At 47.0% G+C, this 25843-nt stretch overlaps 2 protein-coding genes across 2 annotated transcripts in view; one reads left to right on the top strand and one right to left on the bottom strand.

Annotated features, from left to right (window-relative positions):
• Nucleotides 1-1728, top strand: part of FMN2 (formin 2) — a 160054-nt gene extending 158326 nt beyond the window's left edge. The window contains 1 exon segment of the mRNA XM_080650940.1: nucleotides 247-1728. Coding sequence (XP_080507066.1) covers nucleotides 247-273 — 27 coding nt within the window. The 3' untranslated portion in view covers nucleotides 274-1728.
• An 8487-nt stretch (nucleotides 1729-10215) lies between these two features.
• The window catches only part of GREM2 (gremlin 2, DAN family BMP antagonist), a 67783-nt gene continuing 52155 nt past the window's right edge, over nucleotides 10216-25843 (bottom strand). Inside the window, exon 2 of the mRNA XM_080651219.1 lies at nucleotides 10216-10883. Within this exon, the coding sequence (XP_080507345.1) occupies nucleotides 10354-10881 (528 nt within the window). The 5' untranslated portion in view covers nucleotides 10882-10883 and the 3' untranslated portion in view covers nucleotides 10216-10353. The remainder of the gene's footprint in view (nucleotides 10884-25843) is intronic.

Here is a 25843-nt window from a genome sequence, read left to right as displayed (position 1 = left end):
GAAATTTTAAAATCTTGGTTTCCACTCAAAAATATCGAGTGGTGTGTCCTGGTGAAAATTCTAAAAGATGAAACGTATCCTACTTTTATATATATTTTTTTCCTTTATGGGCTGGTTGACCTTTAACCTTTTCCCAGAGAATTTGGTCCAAACGCAAAGGTCTTGTTTGGGCTCCTCTAAAAACTCCAGACGTTTTTAAACTTCTTGTTTCTAACTAGAACTCTTCTCTGGCGCATTTCTTTTCAGAAAGCAAAGATCAGCATGAAAACCTGAACAAAGGAAAGCAGGATGAACATGAGTCCCGTACACAACCTTCAGCCGACCTGAAGGCCAGAAGGGAACGGCATCATTCCGATCATTTTCTTCTTGACCCCTTGCGTCATCTCTGTGTTTTCTAGACAGCCGACTGATGGTTGAACTTCACTGTACGTCCCTATGAAAGTGCTAAAGCAGCAGGCCAGTGTAGAATCTGACACCTTTTCTTTTTGTAAAAGGTGATGGTGTTACACCGATAGACCGAAGCAGCATGTTAGAGGAGGCAGTAACTGCATTCATTCTGAACGTGCTACCCAGTAACCTAAAATTTACCTTTCTGAGAATATTCCTTCTACAGCAAGAGTCCTTGCTACTGGAAGCCAGTGCTCCACACGACCGCGTGCGGATGTACGGTTGAAGTGTCGTTTCTAGTGAGTTGTATCAGTTTCACATCTACGTCTCTGTTTTCTGTCCTAAGATTTCAGTACCACTGATCTATCGTCATGAAGGCTTCCCCAACTCTTTGAGTTGCTCTCCATAAATACATATTTGTGAAAAAAAGATGATCGTATTTTTGCTGGTAAGGAAATGAAAAAATATAGCGGAAGGAATCCCCTCTCTTATCAATCATTTCATATAGGCAGAAAGCAGTGTTTTATGGAGGGCTTTTTATCAGACTGTCTTTGGAAACCCAACATAAAGCAAATCTGTAGCAGAAAGAAGGAAAACTAAAGGTGTGCCCCTCTAGCACTCTGCCATGGCCTTTCACAAAGAAAATATGATGCAATATTTTGGAGGAATTTAAATAGGTGATGCTCATAAAATCATCAGACGTGACTAATGGTTGGATTGGCATCTGCCTAGAACTTGTTAATTAAACACACCTGTTGGAGTATTTTGACATCCTTGGGACCATCTCCGTATGTTATGGCAGGCGATGCAAAGCTGTAAAGTGAATATGCAACTATTCATTCTTTGAAGGAGCCTAGGAAAGAATTTTATGTTGGAGGGAAAAGAATAAATCTATGACTCTTCTGAGGGTGCTTCGAGTCAGCTTATGATGCGTTGTGACGGTTTTGTCTCACGTGAATAGGTGTGGTTTGTAAAAATGATTTTAATGATATTTGTTGGGGGTTACGGTTGTAGATAAAGAGGAGAATTTATGGCTATGGCAAACCCGTTGTGGAAAGCAACTTAAAAAGAGAGCGTTCTGCCTCGCAACTAAGTTTGTATTTATGTAAAGTATGGTCTCCTACCTTAGTTTGTCGTTGAAGTGCAGAGAGAGCATAGTGGGATTTTTGGTTGTCGTTTTGTAGTCTTCCCGTCTCCTTCCCTCCTTCCAATGTGTATATTAATATTCTTCAATGAAAATATAGGGCATTTAACAAAGATCGCTATGTGCAATACTGTATTTAGTGTTTCTATTTCAATTTTTTAGGATGTTAATTTATATGAAAATAAAATGAGTAATCAAAGGCTCCGTGTCCATTGTGTGCATGTTGCCTAAGGATATTGCAAAATGAAGCCATCGCATTTAAAACTGGGAGGAAAAGCCAAAACCGGTGTGGCTCAGTGGATAGAGCGTCAGCCTGCGGACTGAAGGGTCCCAGGTTCGATTCCGGTCAAGGGCATGTAGCTTGGTTGCAGGCACATCCCCAGTGGGAGGTGTGCAGGAGGCAGCTGATCGATGTTTCTCTCTCATCGATGTTTCTGACTATCTATCACTCTTCCTTCCTCTCTGTAAAAAAAAAAAAAAATCAATAAAATATATTTTAAAAAAATAAAAAAATAAAACTGGGAGGAAAAGAAGTTAGGCTATCTCTGTGTGAAGATTCCTAAAAGTTCTTATTTACAGTTGTTAATAGTTAAGTATTTGAGGAATGCTTGTTTTCCAAGATAAAATAATTTTTGTGCTACATCAAAACATATTTTGAAAAAGGTTGAAGTTTTCCTAATGTAATTGGAAGAAAGAAGTATTTTCCACTTATGAATAACAACATATTAATGTCTGAGAAATCTTTTAGGCATCAGATGCAGAAATTTATTTGGTACAGAATATGCGGTAAAGGGCTATCTACACTAATAAAAGAGTAAGATGCAAATTGACCGTACCTTCGTGACGCCCACCAGCCAGTCGGGAGTGAGTATACAAATTAATCCAACAAAGATGGCGGGTTAATTTGCATATGCAGGCACCAAGCAGCCACCCTGCCCCAGTCACTCTGGGCCTCTGGGCAGCGTGGGAAGGCGGAAAGGCGGCTCCAGCGGGAGCGAAGGCGGTGCCGGCAGCCAGGGGAAGGAAGGCCCATTCTTGCATGAGCCTCTAGTCTCTATATATAAAAGGCTAATATGCAAAGTTTCCCCTTGGGAGTTCGATCGCTCGCTATGACATGTGCTGACCACCAGGGGGCGGTGTGGCACGAAGGAAGGCCCTGGCTGACAGCTGGCAGCCAGGGAAGGAAGGCCCTGGCCAGCAGCCGGAAGGCCCCGATCGGCCCTGATCGCCAGCCAGGCCTAGGGACCACACCCATGCACGGGCTTCGTGCACCGGGCCTCTAGTTGAAAGATGAGACAAAGGAAAAATTACGGTGCAGAGAGATGGCTCGATATCTACAATGTGTGCTGAAAACGAAGTGTGAGGCTAACACAGAAGCATGAAAAGTTTCTTTTTTCATAAATAAGCTTTGCGTTTGGGCCTATTCTAATTATTTCAACATAATGTAAACAACAATCACTTTTTTCATCACCTGCACGTTGGCTTACCATCTCCTTTATGCCCAGGCACGGTGCTAACAGCTGTACATTTAAACAGGAAAAGAACGGAATGTTATCAAAGAATTTAAGGTCAAGTTGGGGATAAAAAGAGTGTAAAGCAATAATTGCAATTCATTGTAACGTCCAATCCAGAAAGTATAAAAAACTAAATCTCGGGGGATTGAGTAGGAGTTAGCAAGTGAAGGGGGAGAAGAGAAATATATGACAATGCAGTCCTCAGATGCCCAAAGAAAGCATAATTTCTTTGAAGAGTTGTAGCTAGCCCTGTAGCTCCATGGTTGAGCATCGACCTATAAACCAGAAGGTCATGGTTCAATTCCTAGTCAGGGCACATGCCTGGGTTGCAGGCTCCATCCCCAGTGTAGGGCGTGCAGGGGGCACATAATATAATAAAGTAAATATAATAAAGTATATTTAAAATATAAGAAGTAATGAGCCAACAGAAAAATGTCTTATCCTTATAACACATTCTAGTGGGGAAGACAAATAAATTATGTAAAATAATGTCAGATGCTGTGCTATTATAAGTAGGGTAACCACTAATTTATTCTTTTAATAGGATACCTTTGAGAGCGCAAGGTGTACTGTATGCCAAGAAAACCTCCATGAGCCAGTACTGTCCACATACAAGCTCTGGTCTCCTACATATATGTGCTATGTAAGTTTTCACAGCGATGATGAAAACAACAACAGTGTTATTGAATATGTGTAGGCATTGTTACAAAAATCTAAAATTAAATGTAAGTTAAAACTTTAAGGGTATTCTTTAAAAGAATGGAAATAGAAGCAAAGAGGGAATTAAAAAATATATATATGTTTATTATTGATTTCACAGAGAGGAAGGGAGAGGAAGAGAGAGAGAGAGAAACATCCATGATGAGAGAGAATCATTGATCGGCTGCCTCTTGCACCTACTAGGGATCGAGTTCACAACCAGAGCACGTGCCCTTGACCAGAATCAAACCCGGGACCCTTCAGTCTCCAGGCCGACGCTCTATCCACTGAGCCACACCAGCAAGGGCAGCACAGAGGGAATTTAAAAGAAAAACATCCATTCAGCTACAGGCCAGACAAGGAAGGAAGAACGAAGTCTAGTAAAATAAAGGGACGGTGCACGGGAGGTGGGAGGACCTGAGGAGGAGGAGGAGCTGTTGCTGAGAAGCGCTGGGACCCCTGTGCCACCACCCTTTGCATCCCACCAGCTTCTCCTTAACATTTCCACTGCCCAGCCAATTGGTGAGCGCGGGCTTTCGAAGGCTGTATTTTGGGGGTTCTGTTTCCCAGGGAACACATCTTCAATTATATCATCAGAGGCCCTAGGAAGAGGTTTCGTGCTTTCGCGTGGTGTGATAAAAGGAGCCCTTAGCCCGTCGCCCCTCTGAAGTCACCCCCGAGCAACCCAGAGTGGAAATGCAGTCTCCGTCGCTGATTGAAATGAGAGGTACCAGCCACGCCAACCACAAAGTGTCCGCAAGGTCCTCCCGTGTGTGGGTCTGGGAGGAGGAGGCAGAGAGAGGATGCTCATGGCAGCAGGCCTCAGCAAAAGCCAGGGGCGTCTGCTTTTCCAAGCCGAGGCCTCACCCTTAGGTCCTATCATAAAATCCTGGGTTTTTTGTGTTTTTTTTTTAAAATATATTTTATTGATATTTCACAGAGAGGAAGGGAGAGGGAGAGAGAGCTAGAAACATCGATGAGAGAGAAGCATCGATCAGCTGCCTCCTGCACACCTCCCACTGGGGATGTGCCCGCAACCAAGGTACATGCCCTTGACCGGGATCGAACCCGGGACCCTTCAGTCTGCAGGCCGACGCTCTATCCACTGAGCCAAACCGGTTTCGGCAATCCTGTGTTTTTAATAATGGGCCTGGGTACACCAATTCTATCAGAAGCTTCCCTGGATGTGGTTTATTTAAAAACAAAAAACAACGGGGGAGGCCTAAGTGCTAAATCAGACAGGCAAAAATCAGATTTGCGGGAAGACATCTACCAAGAAAACAAGGGTGAGGCCCGGCCGGCGTGGCTCAGGGGTGGAGAGTCGACCTAGGAACCAGGAGGTCACGGTTCGATTCCCGGACAGGGCACGTGCCTGGGTTGCAGACTTGATCCCCAGTGTGGGACGTGCAGGAGGCAGCCGATCCACGCTTCTCTCTCATCATGGATGTTTCTATCTCTGTCTCCCACTCTCCCTTCCGCTCTGAAATAAATAAATAAATAAATAAATATATATATATATATATATATATATATATATATATATATATATATATATTTAAAAAAAAGGAATTTTAAAATTTAGCTTCCCAAACTCCAGAAGGCATCCAGAAACAGATCCCACCAACAGAGCCCCTTCTAGCACATGGGAAAACAGACATGTGGTGCCTATGGTAACACGAGTTGTATACTATTTGGCTACTCAACTAAAACAAAAACTTAAAAATATACACATACCACCACAAAAACAAAAGCAGAAAGCAAAACGACAGATGTAAATATTTGGACAGCGCTCCAACCTTTTTGCTGAACTTTCAAACATCAAATGTCAAGTTTCCAGCCTTGATTAGACACCCAATTTACAATTTGGTACCCAGCACCCCCGCCCCGCACATGAGCCAGCGCATCCTTGTTCAAGGCTGCGGTCTTGCTGTGCGCAGAGTGTCCCTGCAGCAGAATCTGAAGGGTGGAGGTGGTGGCTAGGAAGATGTTACACGTGCCTAGTTTATTACACACTCTTTCCCTTCAAGGAATTGGAGTCGGGATGGGGCTCAGGCCCTTGGTACTTCATCAGGATGAACTGGCACCGCTCAAAGAGCAGAGAGATGCACGAAAGATGGGATGGATTAGAAGTCCCCAGTAGGACAAGCGGAGGAGGGCAATCAAAAGAAGAACCGTCAGGCCCCATTTTCTTTTCCGAAATATATGTTTATTGATTTCAGAGTGGATAGAGCGTCGGCCTGGGGACTGACGGGTCCCGGGTTTGATTCTGGTCAAGGGCACATGGAAGGGAGGTAACCAGGGGTGACAGGCCCATCATCAGATATGCTCGCTAGGAATGCCTCCTCTCCATTTGTTCACCCAGTAGCAGCCAATTCCTTTTCATTGACTTTGTGACGGAAAGTCCATTATCTACCGGCCTGTGTGGCTCGGTTGGTTGAGCATCACACTGTGTACCGAAGGGTCGCCAGTTCCACTCCCGGTCAGGGCACGTACCTAGGTTTCGGGTTCAGTCCCAGTGGAGGCACGATGTTCCTCTCTCACATCGATCTCTCTGTCTCTGTCTCCCCCCGCTCCCCTTCCTCTCTCTAAGCATGTCCTCAGTGAGGATTTAAAAAAATCAATCGCCCTACCGGTTTGGTTCAGTGGATAGGGCGTCGGCCTGCGGACTGAAGGGTCCCGGGTTCAATTTCAGTCAAGGGCACATGCCTGGGTTGCAGGCTCCATCCCCAGTGTGGGGCGTGCAGGAGGCAGCCGATCCATGATTCTCTCTCATCATGGATGTTTCTCTCTCTCTCTCCCTCTCCCTTCCTCTCTGAAATCAATAAAAATAGTTTTTGTTTTTTAAAAAATCAATCATCCAACTTCAGAAACAATTGGAATGCCTTAGTCCAGTGGTCGGCAAACTGCGGCTCCCGAGCCACATGCGGCTCTTTGGCCCCTTGAGTTTTTAGCAAAGGCCAGCTTAGGAGTACCCTAATTAAGTTAATAACAATGTACCTGCCTATATAGTTTAAGTTTAAAAAATGTGGCTCTCGAAAGGAATTTCAATCGTTGTACTGTTGGTATTTGGCTCTGTTGACGAATGCGTTTGCCGACCACTGTCTTAGTCTCATTTAAGTGGAGTGTTGGGTCCCATTGAATGAACTAAATTGAATTATTTAGTGTGAAGTTAAACGAAAGCCCTTTCAAATCCAAACAGCAAAGCAACCGTATGCAGTTTCATTCTTTTATTGGTAGTTCAGTCTCTTGAATGGCAGGTAAGTCAATTCACAGAGCACGTGAGACGCTGGGAAGTGGAAGTATTTAAATTAAGGGAGGCCGAGCCTCGTGACAAGTGAACGTGAAGATGTACAAACTCAGGGCGCGGTCTGGCTCGTGGGAGACAGGCGCCGCGCCCCGGCTGCCAAAGGGGCGGCGCGGTGGACAGCAGACCTCTGTTTGCGGCCCTTTCTCCAGGCGTCCCGGCTCAGTCTTCCTTATTCGGAGAACACAGTGAGCACAGCTGACGCCTTCTCTCTCCTACCGGGTGTGGCTCCGTGGAGAGAGCGTCGGCCTGCGGACTGAAGGGTCCCAGGTTCGATTCTGGTCAAGGACACAGGCCCGGGTTGTGGGCTCGATCCCCGGTAGGCGGTGTGCAGGAGGCAGCCGATCCATGATTCTCTCATCAGTGATGTTTCTATCTCCCTCTCTCTCTCCCTTCCTCTCTGAAGTCAATAAAAATATATTTTGAAAGAAAGAAAGAAAGGAAGGAAGGAAGGAAGGAAGGAAGGAAGGAAGGAAGGAAGGAAGGAAGAAAGAAAGAAAGAAAGAAAGAAAGAAAGAAAGAAAGAAAGAAAGAAAGAAAAAGAAAGAAAGAAAAGAAAGAAAGAAAGAAGAAAGGAAAGGGAGGAAGGGAGGGAGGGAGGAAGGAAGGAAGGAAAGAAGGAAGGAAGAAGAAAGAAGGAAGAGAGAGAGAAAGAGGAAGGGAGGAAGGGAGGAAGGAAGGAGGAAGGAAGGAAAGAGAAGGAAGGAAAGAAAGAAAAAGAAAAAAGGAAGGAAAGAAGAAGGGGACGATAGGAGAGAGAAGAAAAGAAAAGAAAAGAAAAAAGAAAAGAAAGAGAATTCTCTCTCCAGCTGCTGGGATCTGTAAGTCTTGGAAAACCCCCAGGACCAGGGTTGAGAGCCATCCCCAGCACTTCTGCTCTTGGATGCCTGGTTCTGAATCTCTTGGGAGGTGCCAGGCCCCAAAGGCGGGCGATCACACGATGTGGGCCAGGGGTTCCGCTCACCACGGCCGGACAGAAGCCCTCCTAACGTACAGCGCTCCTAGGCCACCCACGGAGCCAGGCTCACCCTCTCTCCTTCATCGCACGGCACACCGAGACCCCATAGGATCCTAGAGTCTCTTTATTTGTTCTATAATTTAATAGCACACCTATAAAATAATTAATTATACTTATAGCCTTTCTTCATTTATAAACAAAACAACACCACACAATTAAATACAGTTTGAGCCACTGGAAGGTAAACTTTGTACGTACAAGAACCCCCACGGCAGCATATCAGATTGCTTCCATTGCTCTACCCACAACCGGGCTCAACGTCCTTCTCCTATCGGCTGGGTTCTGTGCTTATGCCATCACAGGGGCTGGCTTTGCAGTGTGGCCGGAGGCTGCCCTGCACTCCCCTCCCCTCCCCTCCTCCTCCTCCTCCTCCTCCTCCTCCTCCTCCATCGGCCTCCATTCCAATCACATGGACCTCCTTCTCTCAGCTTTTCGGCTGCGTGTCCTGCCCGAGTCTGACTTGGAGGTTTCCCACTACATGCACATGTCCTGACTTCGGGCCCATCTCTGAACCCAGGAGCTCCTTTACAAACCGCTCGTTCTGCTCAGGTCTCAGAGTTTCAGGAGTAACGGAAACGACACTGTCGGGGCAGGGGGTGGAAACCGAATCCGTGCTCTCCAGGGGGATGTGTCTAGATCCTCCATCACCGTCTGATGCCAGGAAGCCTCGGTTTCCATCTCTCACAAACCCAGGTAACGAACAGGCCTTCCTGAGGTCCCTGGCAGGGCGCATAGGGCCCAGGGCTTGGGAACTGCCAGGGAAAACCGTTCTGAGCCTGCTCATTCCCACCCATCAGACTGGAATCTCATTCGCATTGATCGGATTCTACAAACGTCACTCGCAGGGAACCTTTCGGCGGGGCAATTTAGCAGAGTGAAAATAATTATTTTTTTTTTCAGGAAATTAAATTATGTCCACGTCCTTCCATCAAGAGACCACAACATGAGAACCTCAAGAATGCATGAGAAAAAAAAATGCAGGCTGGCCTGAGGTTGCCCATCTTTTATTTGGGAGTCCATTCTTTGAAAAGGAAGCTCGTGGCTTTCTGAGAGTTCGTAGATTCCCCATTGGACATGGAGCCTTGACTTCCTCCTAGACCCGTGGGTCGGCAAACCGCGGCTCGCGAGCCACAGGCGGCTCTTTGGCCCCTGGAGTGTGGCTCTTCCACAAAATACCCCGGCCTGGGCGAGTCTATGTTGAAGAAGTGGCGTTAGAAGAAGTTTAAGTTTAAAAAATGTGGCTCTCCAAAGGAATTTCCATCGTTGTCCTGTTGATATTTGGCTCTGTTGACTGATGAGTGTGCCGACCACTGTCCTAGACCACAACGTGACCCAACTCCTTATCTTCTTAAATATTTCCCTCTTTTAAAATAGTGTTTGCTTAGTGCCATGGCATGTGAAATTGTATACCTTCTCACTCCACAGATGCATGGTGAAGATTATCGGGGCTTTTGAGTCTCCGATGAACAATTTCCCAATGTACCCGCCTCCCCCAGATCCCCCTCCACCCCAACCTGGTGACTACATTGTGGTGCAAGGACTTCCTTCTGTGCAATGTGAAACCACCGCTCCTCCCTCACCCCCCTCCTAACCTAGACCAGGGACCCGCTGCCAGGCCTTTCTCTGAGTCTGGGCGGGTCACCCTCCGGCTCTGGTCCTGACTCAGAACCCGTGAACCTATAATAGGGCGCTGGGCCCAGAACACTTGGGAACAGCCCTTTAGGGGGCAGATCAGGTATGACACCATAAGAGGCGCCGCTCTGCAGGCTGTGTGTGTGATCACATGTGAACGGCAGTGGGAACAGCATGCACACCAGCGTTCATCTTGCGTCCCTTGTTGGGGTGGGGTGGGGAGGGGCGGGGGAGTGAGGAAGGCGGGACCAGGGCGACCAGGGGGACCGGGACCAGCAGCAGAGGGTTGAGGGGCGCATCCTTCACTTCCGGAGGCAGAGGGCGAGCCGGAGTGCAGACGAGGCCAGGGGAACCGCCCCTTTGCACACGGTGGAGACATCCACGCCTCTCCGGAGCGCTGGGTGCCAGTCCAACCTCTTCCTCCGGGTTCGGGGGGCAGCCGGGAGGCCCGGGGTCGGCCAGCCACCCATCAGCCAAGCTCCACTCGAGGCCCGCGCTGCGACCAGGACACGATCCGCCCCAAGGGCGCGTGCTTGCTGCGGAGGGGGCCGCCGGGCAGCGTGAGCGGGTTCAAGGACAGGGACGCAGGTGGCTGCGGCGGTGCGCCCGGGGGGCCGGTGCGCGGGGCGGGGCGGCGTGCGCCCAGGGCGCGCGCTCACTGCTTGTCCGAGTCGCTCAGGTTCACGGACATGCACCTGCACTGCTTCACCTTCTGGATCTTTTTGAGTCGGAAGGGCGGGTCCAGCCCGGGGCAGTCGAGCTCCACGAGCACCGAGGCGACGCGCTGCGGCTTGCAGAAGGCGCAGGACTGGAAGGACGCCTCCTCCTTGCGCACGTGGCGCGGGATGTAGAAGGAGTTGCACTGCCCGTAGCAGAAGCGGTTGAGCACCGTGCGGCTGCGGCAGCCCTCCTCGCCCACCGTCTGCCGCAGCGGCTGCGTCTTGCACCAGTCGCTCTTCAGGTACTTGCGCTCCGTGACCACCAGCGCCTCCTGGCTGGACGCCAGCACCTCCTTGACCTGGTGCTGCCAGCGCTCCGAGTTGCTGCTGCTGCTGCTGCTGCTGCCGCCGCCGCCGTCCTTGTAGGGCGAGGGGATGGCGCCCGCCGGCCGGTTCTTCCTGCCATCGGCCGCCCTCACCAGCGCGGCCGCCAGGATCAAGGACACCCAGAGCTTCCAGGACATCGCTGCAGCGAGAGAAGCATCAGAGCGAAGGGAGAGGGTGGGAGGGAGGGAGAGAGAGAGAGAGAGACATCAATGATGAGAGAGAATCATGGACCGGCTGCCCCCTGCACGCCCCACATTGGGGATGGAGCCCGCAACCCCGGGGACCGGGAATCGAACCGTGACCTCCTGGTTCCCAGGTGGACGCTCATCCACGGAGCCACGCCGGCCGGGCTCATGGTTATATTTTCATTGATACCTCAAGGGTCAGCAATACCCCTCAATAGAGACGATTCTTATCTCCTTTTACATCTTCACCCTCGTCATGGTCATCACCATCATATTGACATGTAGTCTTTCCCTCTGGGTATGGTATCGCTCATAGAACTGCATGGCATTCTTTAACATGGACACCCCAGGATGGCATGTGAATATTACATATAGGAAGCATTATATCCTGTAGTGATAGACTGTGTATTAATTATAATATACACCAAGTGGCCAGATGATGATGATCTCTGAACGCATAATAATCTGGCCACTCAGTGTATATCCTATATAATAAAAGGCTAATATGCAAATTGTCCCCTCGACCAGGAGTTCGACCAGCAGGCAAGCCGGCCAACCGCCCATGTCCCCTCCCCCTGGCCAGGCTGGCCGGACCCCACCCATGCACGAATTCATGCACTGGGCCTCTAATATACATATATATACATATACATATACATATATATATACATATACATATACATATATATATATATATATATATATATATGCTGAATGGCCAGATTATTATGCATTCAGAGATCATAATAATCTGGCCACTCAGTGTATACATATAGCAGGCATAAACATATAGAATGGCTAAAACTTAATATTATATTAAACTTCTTGCACTATTACAGATGTCTTAAATAGATTCATGTTAGTGACAACAGTTAATATGGATCGGTGCCTGAAATACGTCAGATTCCCTTCATGTGTAAACATAATTATCAGCGTTCCAGGGCGTAGGTATTATCATCTCCTTTATTTATAGCCGAGGAACCTGAGGCTTGAGAGGCCACATCACTTTCTAAGATCACGCCGCCCCTATATGTCAGTCCATGCCTCTTGGCCCCAGGTGCTATAGCTGCCACTCCGTTAAAAAAATAATTGTCCTCGGGTGGAATCTAATGAACAACATAACCTGATGAACAAAATAGATCCAAAGACATAGAAGCATGGAACAGACTCTCACGGTGGGGGAGGGGGTGGGTGGGCGGGAAGAGATCCACCAAAGACCTTGTATGCATATATGCATCACCCTAGGACACAGACAATAGGGAGGTGATGGCCCGGGGTAAGAGGTGGCAGGGGGCTGGAATTCAATGGGTGAAAAAGGGGGGTTGCATATGTAACGCTTTCAGCAGTAAAGATGAAAAGAATTATCTGAAAACATCTAAGCTGGATAGATGGCTGGATAGATGGTCCAACGCTAGAAACTTCCGGTTGAGCCCCAGGGATGCCATGTGCAGCATAAAGGCATCTAAGCTGACTCATTTCTCTGTGTCACTGTGATTAGTCTGAGACACAGGAGGCTTCTGCGTGTCACCAGCCGGGGGTGCCTTCACCAAGAATTTGCTGAGTGTTGAATCTAGAGCAAGCGCTGTGATAAGCCTTGTAAATTCCAGTAACGCCCTCCGAGACCAAGTTTTCCCAGGGGCTGAGCCCTGACGGGAAGGAGCTGCTGTCCCCATCCTTATCTCACGGGACCTCGCTGACTCCTCCTCTTTGCTCACCCTACCTTCTTTCTTTTTTAAGACAGTATTGTGATTGATTTCAGAGAGGAAGCGAGAGGGAGCGAGAGAAACATCAATGATGAGAGAGAACCATTGATTGGCTGCCTCCTGCATACGCTCCCCCTCCCCTTCTCTCCCTCCACCCCCCCCACCCGCCCCAGGGATCAAGCCCACAACCCAGACATGTGCCCTTGACTGGAATCCAACCCGGGACCCTTTAGTCTGCAGGCCGACGCTCTATCCACTGAGCCAAACCAGCTAGGGCTCACGCTACCTTCCTGTTCTAGAGTGAACTCAGCATTCTTCTGCTCTAGAGCCTTCCGCTGCCTCACCCCCCCCCACCCCGCCCCAGGGTTGTATGCGCCCCCGCCCCCCCCCCCCACATATGGTTTCTCCCACACAGCCTTCCAGTCTTTGCTCATTTCTCAGCTCCTAGTGAGGCCTTAGGGGTACCTCCACCACACCCTGGCATGCAGTGTCCCCTTCCCTGCTTTGTACGGAGTGAGCTTTTTGTGTGTTGTCTGACTCCCCCCACTCACTGGACTGTAAGGCCCACGAGAGAAGACTACCTGTTTCATTCACTGTTGGAGCCCTGCATTTAGAACAGCCCCTGGAATCCAGCAAAGAGGAGCTGAATGAAATACGAACACCACGTGTTTCCTTGCCTTCAGCAAGCTGGCCATGAACAAGAGAGTCCTGGCCGGCCGGCGTGGCTCAGTGGTTGAGCGTCGACCTAGGAACCAGAAGGTCACGGCACATGCCCGGGTTGTGGGCTCCAACCCCAGTTGTGGGCTCCATCTCCCCAGGGCAGGCGGGAGGCGGCTGATCAGGTGATTCTCTCTCATCGTGGATGTTTCTATCTCTTTCTCCCTCCCTCTCTTCCTCTCTGAAATCGATAAATATATATAGAGAGAAAAGAGCAGATGGAGGAAGGGATGCAAAGGACAGCGACAGTTCCAAAGGAACAATGGAACAGGGAGGGACCAATAGCATCTGCATCACTGGGGATGTTTTAGAACAGGCGTCCTCAAACGACGGCCCGCGGGCCACCTGCGGCCCGCCGAGGACATGGATCCGGCCCGCCTGGGGCCGCTGCCTGTCCTGCTTAGCAGCCGACGCGTCCTGGGCCCGCAGTGCGCCTAGGAATTTGTTCATAGTTTTTTTTTTACACTATAGTCCGGCCCTCCAACGGTCTGAGGGACAGTGAACTGGCCCCCTGTTTAAAAAGTGTGAGGACCCCTGTTTTAGAATGTAGATTCCTGCGCTCCACCCCCAGACATTTGGAACCAGTCGAGTTGGGGTGGCGTTTGAGATCTATATATTTATCTTGTTAATCTTTATTGTTGAAAGTATTACAGATGTTCCTTTTCTTCTCCCCAGGATCCTCTCCACCCCGCACCCCTCCCCCCAACCCCAGGCCTTCCCCACGCTATTGTCTGTGTCCCTGGGATAGGCATATACGCATACAGGTTCTTTGGTTAATCTCTCCCCACCCAGAGCTTTATATTTTCAAGAAATGCTTCAGGTGATTTCCATGGGCCCCAGTGGCCCCAGGGGACAGTGGGGGGACAGAGAGAGAGAGCATCAGTTCTTCCTGCCGGGGGAGCGGGAGATGTCTCCAAAGCATCTCTTCCAGTTGGAGTAGGGTTCCTCCTGGTGTTGGCATTGCCCGAAGTGCAGGAGTTAGGTGAACGGAGGTGACATGGGAAGGGAAGTCAAACCATTGAGAGCAGAAGGGGGAAAAGAAGCTTTTCTCGTTTGGTCCAACGCCATTATTGCAATTTTAAGGCCGTTTTTTTCAGGGGCTGTTCTCCTGCCTTCTTAGTTCCCCACATGAAGAGTCACGTGGCAATGGCCTCGCTTCCAGCAGGCGCATGGCAAGCGTCGGGGATTGGACCTGCCCGGACTGCATAGCTTATTATATTTGCAGAATGATTTGTGATCTCCCTAGTCTCTTAAAAAGAAAGTATGTTGGTTCCATTTGAGCAATTTCCGAAATGATGAACGTTCTGCGTAAACACAACCCCAAGTGTCCGCCAGGAAAGACTGACAGAGTCGGCCCGCTCCTCGGCTCCTGGTTCCAGCAACAGCTCACAGGAGGCTGCGGTGGGTTCGGAGATGCCTGCTTTCGCTCAGCGGGTCCGAGGTGGTGTTGGGGAGAACAGAGCTAAAGCATGTTCAGATCAAAAACTCTACGAGTCAAGAGTATTCGATGTGGGATTAACAACAAGCACTCCCTGAACGCTTGACCACAATTCCCAGACATCTGGCCATCATCCTTAGACGTTATGCCCCCCCCGCCCCAGGAGTCTAAGAGGGAAAGCACACAGCCCATTTTCGGGACCTGGAAGGAGGCGGATGGAAGCTAGATGAGTGGGGTCAAGGTAGGCTCTTCTCTCTCTCCTACCCCACATCTTTATTAAAGAAATATTTTCATTGATTTCAGAGAGGAAGGGAGAGGAAGGGAGAGATGTAATAGACCCTAGGGACCCACCACCAAGAGGGAAATAATATTAGTATTGCCCGTCTTCATTTTGCAACCTCCTTCTATTTTTTAAGAATGTATTTTTATTGGTTTCAGAGAGGAAGGGCAAGGGAGAGGGAAATAGAAACATCCATGATAAGAGAAAATCAATGATCGGCTGCCTCTTGCACGCCCCCTACTGGGGATCGAGCCCACAACCTGGGCATGTGCCCTGACTAGGAACAAAACCATTGACTTCCTGGTTCCTAGGTTGAGGCTCAGCCATTGAACCACACTGGCCAGGCAATTTCTTCATAGTCTCTTGTACAAACCATGAAGTAGAAAGTTGATTGGTCCCCTACTGGGGATCGAGCCCACAACCCAGGCATGTGCCCTGACTGGGAATCGAACCATGACCTCCTGGTTCATAGGTTGAGGCTCCACCATTGAACCACACTGGCCAGGCAATTTCTTTATAGTCTCTTCTACAAACCATGAAGTAGAAAGTTGACTGGTCCAAGACAATGGTAGTCTACTCTCCTTGCAAATGGCGGACTGAGACACGGGCAAGGATGCACTGGGACCATGAGATGTGAGGAACGACCTCCTGGGAAGAGACATGCCAGGAGAAATTATTGTTCTGGTGTTCGGTTGAGGTTTTGTAAGGATCTGATGACGAATGAGAGGAAAGTCCAATCTTTGCAGTAGAGGGCACACAATGGAAAGCAACTGAACACTTGATCGTGTTGTTAAGACACTGAATGAACCATATACTAAAGGAATGCCTTCAGCCCTAACCAGTTTGGCTCAGTGGATAGAGCGTCAGCCTGCGGACTCAAGGGTCCCGGGTTCGATTCCGGTCAAGGGCATGTACCTTAGTTGCAGGCACATCCCCCAGTAGGGAGTGTGCAGGAGGCAGCTGATCGATGTTTCTCTCTCCTCGACGTTTCTAACTCTCTGTCCTTTTCCCTTCCTCTCTGCAAAAAATCAATAAAATATATTTAAAAAAAAATAAAGGAATGCCTTCACAGAAACAGAACATAATAAAAATGTGGTTTTTTAATAGCAACAAATGTCTCCATTAAAAAAAAAAATTTCCAGACTTACTAGTGTGAAAAATCACATAGCAGTCATCATAAAAAGTTATTTTGGGTGATATATCAGTTGACAGTTTAATGAGAGCCTCCTTCCATTTTTATTTAAAACAAATTATTGGAAACAATCTAACTTGGAAAAGGATTTATTTGTGAGTCATTTACTTTCCAGTGAGAACACCAATATTTAGAATTGTCCTTTTGTTTGGTGCCCTAGAGTCTTTACGGTAACTCAGGCGATACACCCAGTAAGAGCAGGATGGATGAACATCCCTTCTCCTGTCAAGAGGAAGAAGAGAATACCGAAAGTGTCAGGAAATGAGACCTGCCTGCCCCCTTGCAGACACCTTCTCAGGCAGATCTCTTAGAACCGTGGTCGGCAAACTGCGGCTCGCGAGCCACATGCGGCTCTTTGGCCCCTTGAGTGTGGCTCTTCCACAAAATACTACGGCCTGGGCGAGTCTATGTTGAAGAAGTGGCGTTAGAAGAAGTTTAAGTTTAAAAAATGTGGCTCTCCAAAGAAATGTCAATCGTTGTACTGTTGATATTTGGCTCTGTTGACTAATGAGTTTGCCGACCACTGTCTTAGAAGAAAAGGAACAGCCCAGCTGGTGTGGATCAGTGGTTGAGCGTCAACCTATGAACCAGGAGGTCACGGTTCAATTCCTAATCAGGGCGTGCAGGAGGCAGCCAATCCATGATTCTCTCTCATCCTTGATGTTTCTATCTCTCCCTCTCCCTTGCTGTCTAAAATCAATAAAAATATATATTTTTTGAAAAATTAAAGAAGAAAAGGGACAAGTGGAAGCTGAGGATTTGATTATTGATTATTGATTCCTCTGAACCTGGCTAGGGCAACCTTGAACTCTTTTATGCCTGAAATGTTATGACCATGAGGTAACCTTAGGAAGAAACACCCCAGGCTTTCTTCCTCTCCTGTCCACACCCTCGTGTCTCTTGAATTCCACACCTTTCCTTTCCTGACAGCTTTTGAGAGCACTCCGCTGGTTAAGGGGCCCACGGAGATCCGGGAAGCCCCGTGTGAAGTAATGTAATTGAGACAAGAAGTCTGGTTCAATGGGTGTTAAGTCCTATGTCAAGTTCGCTCCTATCAACAACTGAGGCTGAATCCAGACAAATTAGAGGGCAAACTCAAGGCTCTTGCCCAAACAAAACAAACATAACCAGACGCAACCAAGGGACTTAGAATATGCCAATGGACATGGAGTCATGGAAAAAGCTTTTTAAAAAGTGTCAAAAACCATTATTAAGGCCGAAACCGGTTTGGCTCAGTGGATAGAGTGTCGGCCTGCGGACTGAAGGGTCCCGGGTTCAATTCCAGTCAAGGGCATGTACCTTGGTTGCGGGCACATCCCCAGTGGGAGGTGTGCAGGAGGCAGCTGATCGATGTTTCTCTCTCATCGATGTTTCTAACTCTCTATCCCTCTCCCTTCCTCTCTGTAAAAAATCAATAAAATATTAAAAAAAAAAAGAAAACAAACAAACAAAGAAAGAAGTCAGGTGAGGTGAAGGGTCAAAAGTCTCACTGCTGGATGGAGATCATCTTGGCTGGAGGCCTTTCAGAGACGTGCTGCGGATGCGAACAAGATCGCAGCGGGGAAGAAGGGAAGATAATGTGTAATACCTCATGTTTATCATGCTTTTAAATTTGCTGAAAGCCCAGCTTTCGTGGTTCAGTGGTTGAGCGTGAACGTATGAACCAGGAGGTCACGGTTCGATTCCCGGTCAGGGCACATGCCCAGGTTGTGGGCTCGATCCCCAATAGGGGGCATGCAGGAGGCAGCCAATGAATGATTCTCTCTCATCACGGATGTTTCTATCTCTCTTTCCCTCTCCCTTCCTCTCTGAAGTCAATAAAAATATGTCTATAAAAAAATGGTTGCTGATAAACCATAATTCGTTAAGCTTTCTGAGTATGTAAGAATTCACTCTGAGTGAGTTAAATGGAGTCGCTGGAGAGGATAAAAATTACTTTCTGAGCCACAACATCAGTAACCCAAGCAACATGACCCTGAAAGCTAACCATGGGGCAGGTGGCCAGCAAGCGCCTGGCTTTGAAGTTCCCTATACTTTTCCGAGACTTCCTTTCGTTTTCAAATAGTCCACCTGCCAAAAGACCTCGCTCGCTAGGCCTCCACGATGGAAATCTCCCTTCCAGTAGAGGCCGAGTCTGTTTTGATCACCACCACATCCCTGCAACTTCGCTCAGGTCCCGGCACAGAGTGGATGACTACTAAACATTTACTGAATCAATGGATGACTATCTAACAACGTAGAGACAACACAGATGTATTTGCTGGTATTCCGATCGCCAGAATACAGGCGTTATTGGAGACGGGAAAGACTGGAAGGTTAGGGGTCATTCCTTTGCCTTTGATCTGGCAAAGGAAGCGAGCTGAAGGGTGCCATTCATGCAGCAAGTATTTACCGAGTGCACATGTGCTCGTGGCATGTTCGGTGCCCGTTCTGCCTTTCATAGCTCTCTGTTTAGATCCTCCCTGGGATCGGCCTAATTATAAATAACGCAAATAAAAAGGACTTCTCCCGAACTTTTGAAGTATCTGTAGGGAATGTTTCTCATTAACATCAAACAGGACCAGTTCTACCTTAAGTCGAGCTGATGGAATATTTTCTAATATATTGCTTCCAAACACAAGCATGGCACATTCTTGCACAGAGCGATGTCTATTAATGTCTATTGTTTGTATTCAAAACAAACTCCTTGCAGGACTCTGGCCCTTTAATAAGTGGTCCTCCAACTTCAGTGTGAACCAGACACGGTGGGAAATTTGCTGAACATGCAGATCCCAGGACTACATACTGATTTCCCTATTTGGGTGGGAACCTGAGAAATGGCATTTAAAAAAATATTTGTATTGATTTCAGAGAGGAAGGGAGAGAGAGAGAAAAACATCAATGATGAGAGAGAATCATGGATCAGCCGCGTCCTGCACGCCCCACACTGGGGATCGAGCCGGCAACCCGGGCATGTGCCCTGACCGGGAATCCAACTGGGACCTCCTGATTCATAGGTTGACGCTCAACCACTGAGTCATGGCAGCCGGGCAGAAATGGCATCCTATATAATAAAAGGGTCATATGCAAATTGACCCTAACGAACTGGGAACCACCAGGAACGACCGGTCGCTATCATGTGCACTGACCACCAGGGGGCAGACACTCAACACGGGAGCTGCCCCCAGTTGGTCAGTGCGCTCCCACAGGGGAACTCCACTCAGCCACAAACCCTGAGAAGATATTAGTACAAATTTAATATTTTTATAGTCTCATTACTGTCCCTGAGCTCTCCATTAAAGCGCTGCATTTCAGCATTTTCACCCAGACGTAAATTCATACATTCTCAACCAATACTTATGTGAACCTCTTATGCCAGGCACTGTTGTAGGCGCCAGGAACTAGGAATACAGCCAATGTGGTCCCACTTTTCCAGGAAGGTACATTCTAGTGAGGGCACACAGATAATAAACTAGTAAGTGATGTAAAGCGATGGTATTTTCAGGAGGTAAGAAGTTCTATGAAGAACATCAAATGGGGTGATGGGGGAGAGAGTGATTTGGGCTTGGGTATCTTTAGCTTGAGTGGTTAAGGAGGGCCTCCCTGAAAAGGGGATACAGTCTGAGACCTGAACTACAAGAAGGAGTGATACTCTCATTTCTGGGGAGAGGGAACAGCCAGCTTGGGAATGAACTGGGATGAGGACAAGTTGTCACGTTCTTAAGAGAGAACGTCCTGTGTGGCTAGCACTCCGTGAGGAGGAGGGACAGTATCGTGGGAAGGGGATGAAGTCGATAGGAACCAGATCATGGGTGGCCTCATGAACTATGATAAAGGGTTTGGACTTGACTGTATGTTCAGTGAGAAGTCAGCACATGGTTTAAAGTAGCAAAATGATAGGATCTAATTTTATGTCTGAAAAACTTAGAATTCGTACTCCTCTGTGAACAAGGCGGGGGGAGTGTTGGTGAGAAAGCAACTGGAAGATAATACAGGAGGCTATGGGTATAATCTAAATGAGAAATGATGGCTGTTTGGGCTAGCGTGGTAGTGGTGGGAAGAAGGGAAGGAGATGGCTTTAAGACACGTTTTGGGGAGTAAAACAATGACATATATTCCATTAGATAAGGGAGTGAAGCAAAGTTTTTGAAATAAGAACGACTAGAGCAGTGGTCGGCAAACTCATGAGTCAACAGAGCCCAATATCAACAGTACAACGATTGACATTTCTTTTGAGAGCCACATTTTTAAAACTTAAACTTCTTCTAACCCCACTTCTTCAAAATAGACTCGCCCAGGCCGTGGTATTTTGTGGAAGAGCCACACTCAAGGGGCCAAAGAGCCGCATGTGGCTCGCAAGCCGCAGTTTGCTGACCACTGGACTAGAGCAAGTTTGGGGCAGAAATCAAGGATTTGATTTGGGCCATGATCGGTGAGGGGTCTATTAGATATCCAAGTGGAAAAGACAAGTTGTTAATATGAGTCTAAAGGTGAGAGTGAAATGTAGACATGGGAGAGATGGTGATTAAAGCCAGGGACACAGATTTAGACAGACATCAGAGAGGAGTCAAACCTCAGAGGGGAGGGTGGGGGGAAAGGGGAGAGATCAACCAAAGGACTTGTATGCATGCATATAAGCCTAACCAATGGACACAGACACCAGGGGGGGGGTGAGGGCATGAGCAGGTGGGGGGCAATGGGGGGATAAGGACACATATGTAATACCTTAATCAATAAAGAAAAGTTCAAACAGAACTAGAAAAACAGCTCTGGGGCCCTGCAGTGTTAAAAAGTGATGCAGAGAAGGTTGAGAAGGAACAGCCAGAGGTGAGTAAGGTAACTGGGGAAGGACTGGTGTCACACAAGTCAAGAGATGCAGGCGTTTCAAGGAAGCAGTGATCAACTCTTTGGAGTGCGATTGAGATCAAGCAGGTGATGAGCAAAAAAAGGAAATGGTAATAGGGAAGCCACTGTCGACCTGACCAGAGCCACTTGAATGGAGATGTGTAACAAGGAAGCCACGTTCAATAGCGATGAAGAGAGAATGAGAGGTGAGGAAGTAGAAACATTCTTGGAGGCTGCGGTGCATGAGCGTATAGGAAGCAGATGGAGCCGGAATAGGATGGGGGGCAGATTGTGGGTTTACGGGGTTGTGGGTAATTTTAATGTCAGCGATGTGCAATTGTGCCCTTCAGCTTGTTCTTCAATGAAACAGCAAATGATTCCGGTGAATCCTATAAATCCTCGACACATCTACTCTCATGAGTCCAACCGGTTGAATTTTAACTTTTCCTCCACTCAGGTCTGATGATTTACTAAATGCTTTTTTCTGAAAGGGACCTTCAGTCCAACTTCTTTTTGCCTCAATTTCCCTCTCCATAACTTCAAGTATTAATCTCTGTTACTTCCCCTCTTTGATGAGGTCAAGATACATTAGAATTTGATATCTCAGAAGCGCTTTAAGTTTCTTGGAGGTATTCTATATCAGCGAGGGTTCTATTATTTTTCCTCATTTACTCATTTCCTTTCTCTCTCTGGGAGGGCACTTCTGAGATTATAGGAGGTCGGAATTTAGGAGTTAAACAACACAAATACTTAACAACACTAGTACAAGCACTTAAAGAAAAAAGGATAGGGGTCATTGCAAAATATTGTAAATGTTGGGACGAGCAATTTTGTTTTGTGGGTTTTCTTCCTGAGGCTGTGTTCCAGAGAGGGCAATAAAGGGTAAAACTCATTAGTGCATCATTATCTTTTGTCTGAAGGAAACAATGTGTGGTTTCCAGGCAGCCCACTTGGTGTTTGCATTGGTTCTGGATGGGTTTCAAGCCAACGACATTGTTTGAACAATTCCTTCCCTTCAACATGAAAAGAACCACCCCCGAACCACAGAGTTGATGCTAAATTACTAGGTGATGACTCTTCTGGCTCCCAAAGGTTTCTAGATCTCAGTCACTAGAATCATGGACCTTTCTTATTAGAGGAAAGATCTGAGCCTTTATGATAGACCTCCCATGCCGTCTGCCCCTCTCCTGCCCCCAGCATGCTCCATGGACTTCTGAGAAGTTCGGTTTGGAGTCAAGGTCATTGAGTTCTCTCCAACCCTGAGTCTTAATAGCAATCCTTTAGAAGCACAAAAGCATTCCCAGGTCAAATCTGCGATTATCAGCAACTACATCATCAATGAATACGTGTGATGATGAAAATTCAGTCTGTTTGCTCTTTATCAAAATGAGGCATTAAATAGATATTGGTGATTTTATTATTCTTTTGTTATTCCCTAAACTTACTTACCTTCTTTGGGGACTTTCATTAGACTTTTTTTTTTTTTTTTTTGAATGGGTAATATCAGAACAGCATCTATGAGGAAACCCCTTAAAAAAAACATTTTAGGCCCGGCTTGCATGGCACAATGGTTGAGTGTCGACCTATAAACCGGAAGGTCATGGTTCGATTCCCAGTCAGGGCATATGCCTGGGTTTCGGGCTTGATCCCCAGTGGGAGGCATGCAGGAGGCAGCCGATCAATGATTCTCTCTCATCATTGATGTTCCTCATCATTGATGCTTCTATCTCTTTCTCCCTCTCCCTTCCTCTCTTTGAAATCAATAAAAACATTAAATAAATTGTTTTAAAGACCAGTGATCTTGTGGGTCTCCAGAGTGCAGTAAATTGTGGTTGTTAATGGTGTGTTGTTTTTTTCAAGTTTTCCCGAGTTTGGGAGAGGAGCAAGCTGATTTTCAATGTCCAGAGATAATAGTCTTGATGGAAGCCCAATTTTAGGAATTGAGTCATTTTAGATGCATTAGGCTAAAAGCTCATAACCGCGTGAAGGAATCCTCCAACGGATTCTTTTTTAAAAAGCAGATTTTTGGAAGTTTCCAAAGCATCCCTTACATTTTCCCAATGTATGTTCCACATATTAGTTTAAGAAAAACCGAAGGCTGGTGATGTGTGTAGAGCCATTCGCTAACACACGGAATGCTCTTGGACTGGGGGATATAACTGTAATTGGTATTTTTTTTTTTCTCATAATAATGGCTCTTTGCTAGTGGCACTAGACTGATTCTTCTATCACCACTTTCTTCTCGCTTCTTCATTTTTTCTTTTCCTTCCTTTTCTCTCCTAGTGACCAGCTTTCTCTTCTCATGCTTATTTCTTCTGGTAATAGGATCTAGCTTTTATGACCATCATTTTCGAAAAATAAAATTGCTTTATTCTTGTCGGTAAACCCACTAATCTTACGACATTTCTAGATTTATTTTTTATTTTTTATTTTTTTGTGAATCCTCACCCGAGGATATGTTGCCATTGATTTTTTAGGGAGAGAGAGAGGGAAAGACAGAGAGACACATCGGTGTGAGAGAAACACATTGAGTGGTTGCCTCCTGCATGAGCCCTGACCAGGGCCCAGGCCAGAGAGGAGCCTGCCACCGAGGTACATGCCCTGGACCAGAATCGAACCCGGGACCCTTTGGTCCGCAGGCCAATGCTCTAACCACTGAGTCAAACCGGCTAGGGCTGGATCTATTTTTGAATTCTAAGTCAAGGTAAACTGGATATTAGCATATATGGTATTCATTGAACACATTTTTAAAAGTCTGAAGCCGTATTTGGAGTGATAAGAGATTAAGATTTTCCTCTATCTTTGTCTCAGAGTTTCTTGAAATCAACCCTGGGTGTTTGCCTAGAATGTTCTGGAAATAGAAAGATATAATTCTTGGCCTCAATGATATAGTCCATTTATTTCCATGTTCCACAAAATAAATTCAAAGCAACATGAACAAGACTTAAAATGGGGTATGAAGAGGTCAGAACCTTTTCAGAACTTGCTAGAAGTCGCTCTCCACTTACCTAACCCTAACCCTAAACCCCTAACCCTAACCTTAACCCAGATAAACGCCAGCTCTAAATCACCTACCTCAGAAAACATTATCTGTGTACATCCCAAGCTCATGATTCTACTTCTTTTTTTGGGTGGGTGGTGTGTGTGTGTGCATGGGGGCAGGGGACAACTCATCATTATTCTTGAGTTTCCTTTAGACCCACTTCCCCTAATTTGCTCTTCAAGTCTTTGGGAATAGGGATGATGTCTTAGAGCTAGTGATTCTCTTGTCCATTCTCCTTCAACATGGGAATCCAAGCTGCAGAATGCAGCAGGTCCGATACCCACCTTGACCTTGACTCTGTTTTCACGACACAGGGACGGGCCGGCTGGAGGAGGATCCGGAGAGCGAGGAGTGTGCCCTGCTCACAGATAGTCTGCTCTGAGCAGATGTATCCTGAGAGTTCTTGTTTTCCCATCTAGATGGCACATTCATTGAGGGCAGGAATTGTATTTTTTCATATATATTTATCTTTAAAAAACTGTTTTGTCTAATATTTTTTACTACTGGACAAAAAAGGGTTGGGGCGTTTGGGGTTTTTTGTTTTGTTTTGTTTTGTTTTGGCCAAGTTTAGATTAGAACCAACAAGCTGGTTAAGTATCCCGTCCTTCATATCTTTTTTTTGAAAAGCAAAAATGGTAGACTAAGACACCAAAATAAACTCTTACTATGACTGTATTTTGTGTAGAACTTGCTTTGGGTCTCCTTGCATTCCATCTCTGCATCCCCTACTCTCTGCTCGCGCCTTTGCTCTAAGTTGCACAGGCTCCCTGTTTTCCTGTTCTGCGGGGTGAGGGATGGAAAATGCCTATAAATGTCCTCACATGAAGACCTGTGGAGGCTCTGGCCTGTGGTTCCTTTTTCCTTTTCCTTTTCTTTTTTAACATATTTGAAACGTGAAACAGGAAAAGGTAGTAAGTGCCCCAAAGGACGCACAGATGGTGGGACATCATGTATGGATGACAGCTATTGGAATATTACCTATTCCTATTGGAGAGCTCCCTTCACGTCTTTCCTCATCATGCTTCCAATGACATCTCTACCTGGAAAGCCCCCAATACTTAATATGCTCCGATGTTCACTTAGGCGGTGTGTTTTTTTAGGAATGTGTGTTTCTAAATGCAATGTAAACCTCAAACAATAACTGAAATGTCACGGAAAATCTTACAGTGGAGAGAGAGATCGAGAAAGGGTTGGGACTAAAATAAAACAGGGAAGCCTGGCTGGTGTGGCTCAGTGGTTGAGCATTGACCCCGGAGCCAAGAGGTCCCTGGTTGGATTCCCAGTCAGGGCACATGCCCAAGTTGCAGGGGCTCGATCCCCAGTAGGGGGCGTGCAGGAGGCAGCTGATTGATGATGTTTCTCGCTCATGGATGTCTCTCTCTCTCTCTACCCCATACCTTTCCTCTCTCTATAAAAACTAATAAAGGGCCGAAACTGGTTTGGCTCAGTGGATAGAGCGTCAGCCTGTGGACTGAAGGGTCCCGGGTTCGATTCCAGTCAAGGGCATGTACCTTGGTTGCGGGCACATCCCCAGTGGGAGGTGTGCAGGAGGCAGCTGATCGATGCTTCTCTCTCATCGATGTTTCTAGCTCTCTATCCCTCTCCCTTCCTCTCTGTAAAATATCAATAAAATATATTAAAAAATAAAAACCAATAAAGGTAAGAAATAAAAAAATAGAAACAAAAGAGAAAATACAGCATGCACAGACTCTTGAAC

This window comes from Plecotus auritus, assembly GCF_963455305.1.
Source record: "Plecotus auritus genome assembly, chromosome: 14".
Lineage (NCBI taxonomy): Eukaryota > Metazoa > Chordata > Mammalia > Chiroptera > Vespertilionidae > Plecotus > Plecotus auritus.
Note: the sequence above shows the minus strand (reverse complement) of the source record. Positions and strands in the feature narration are given on the sequence as shown.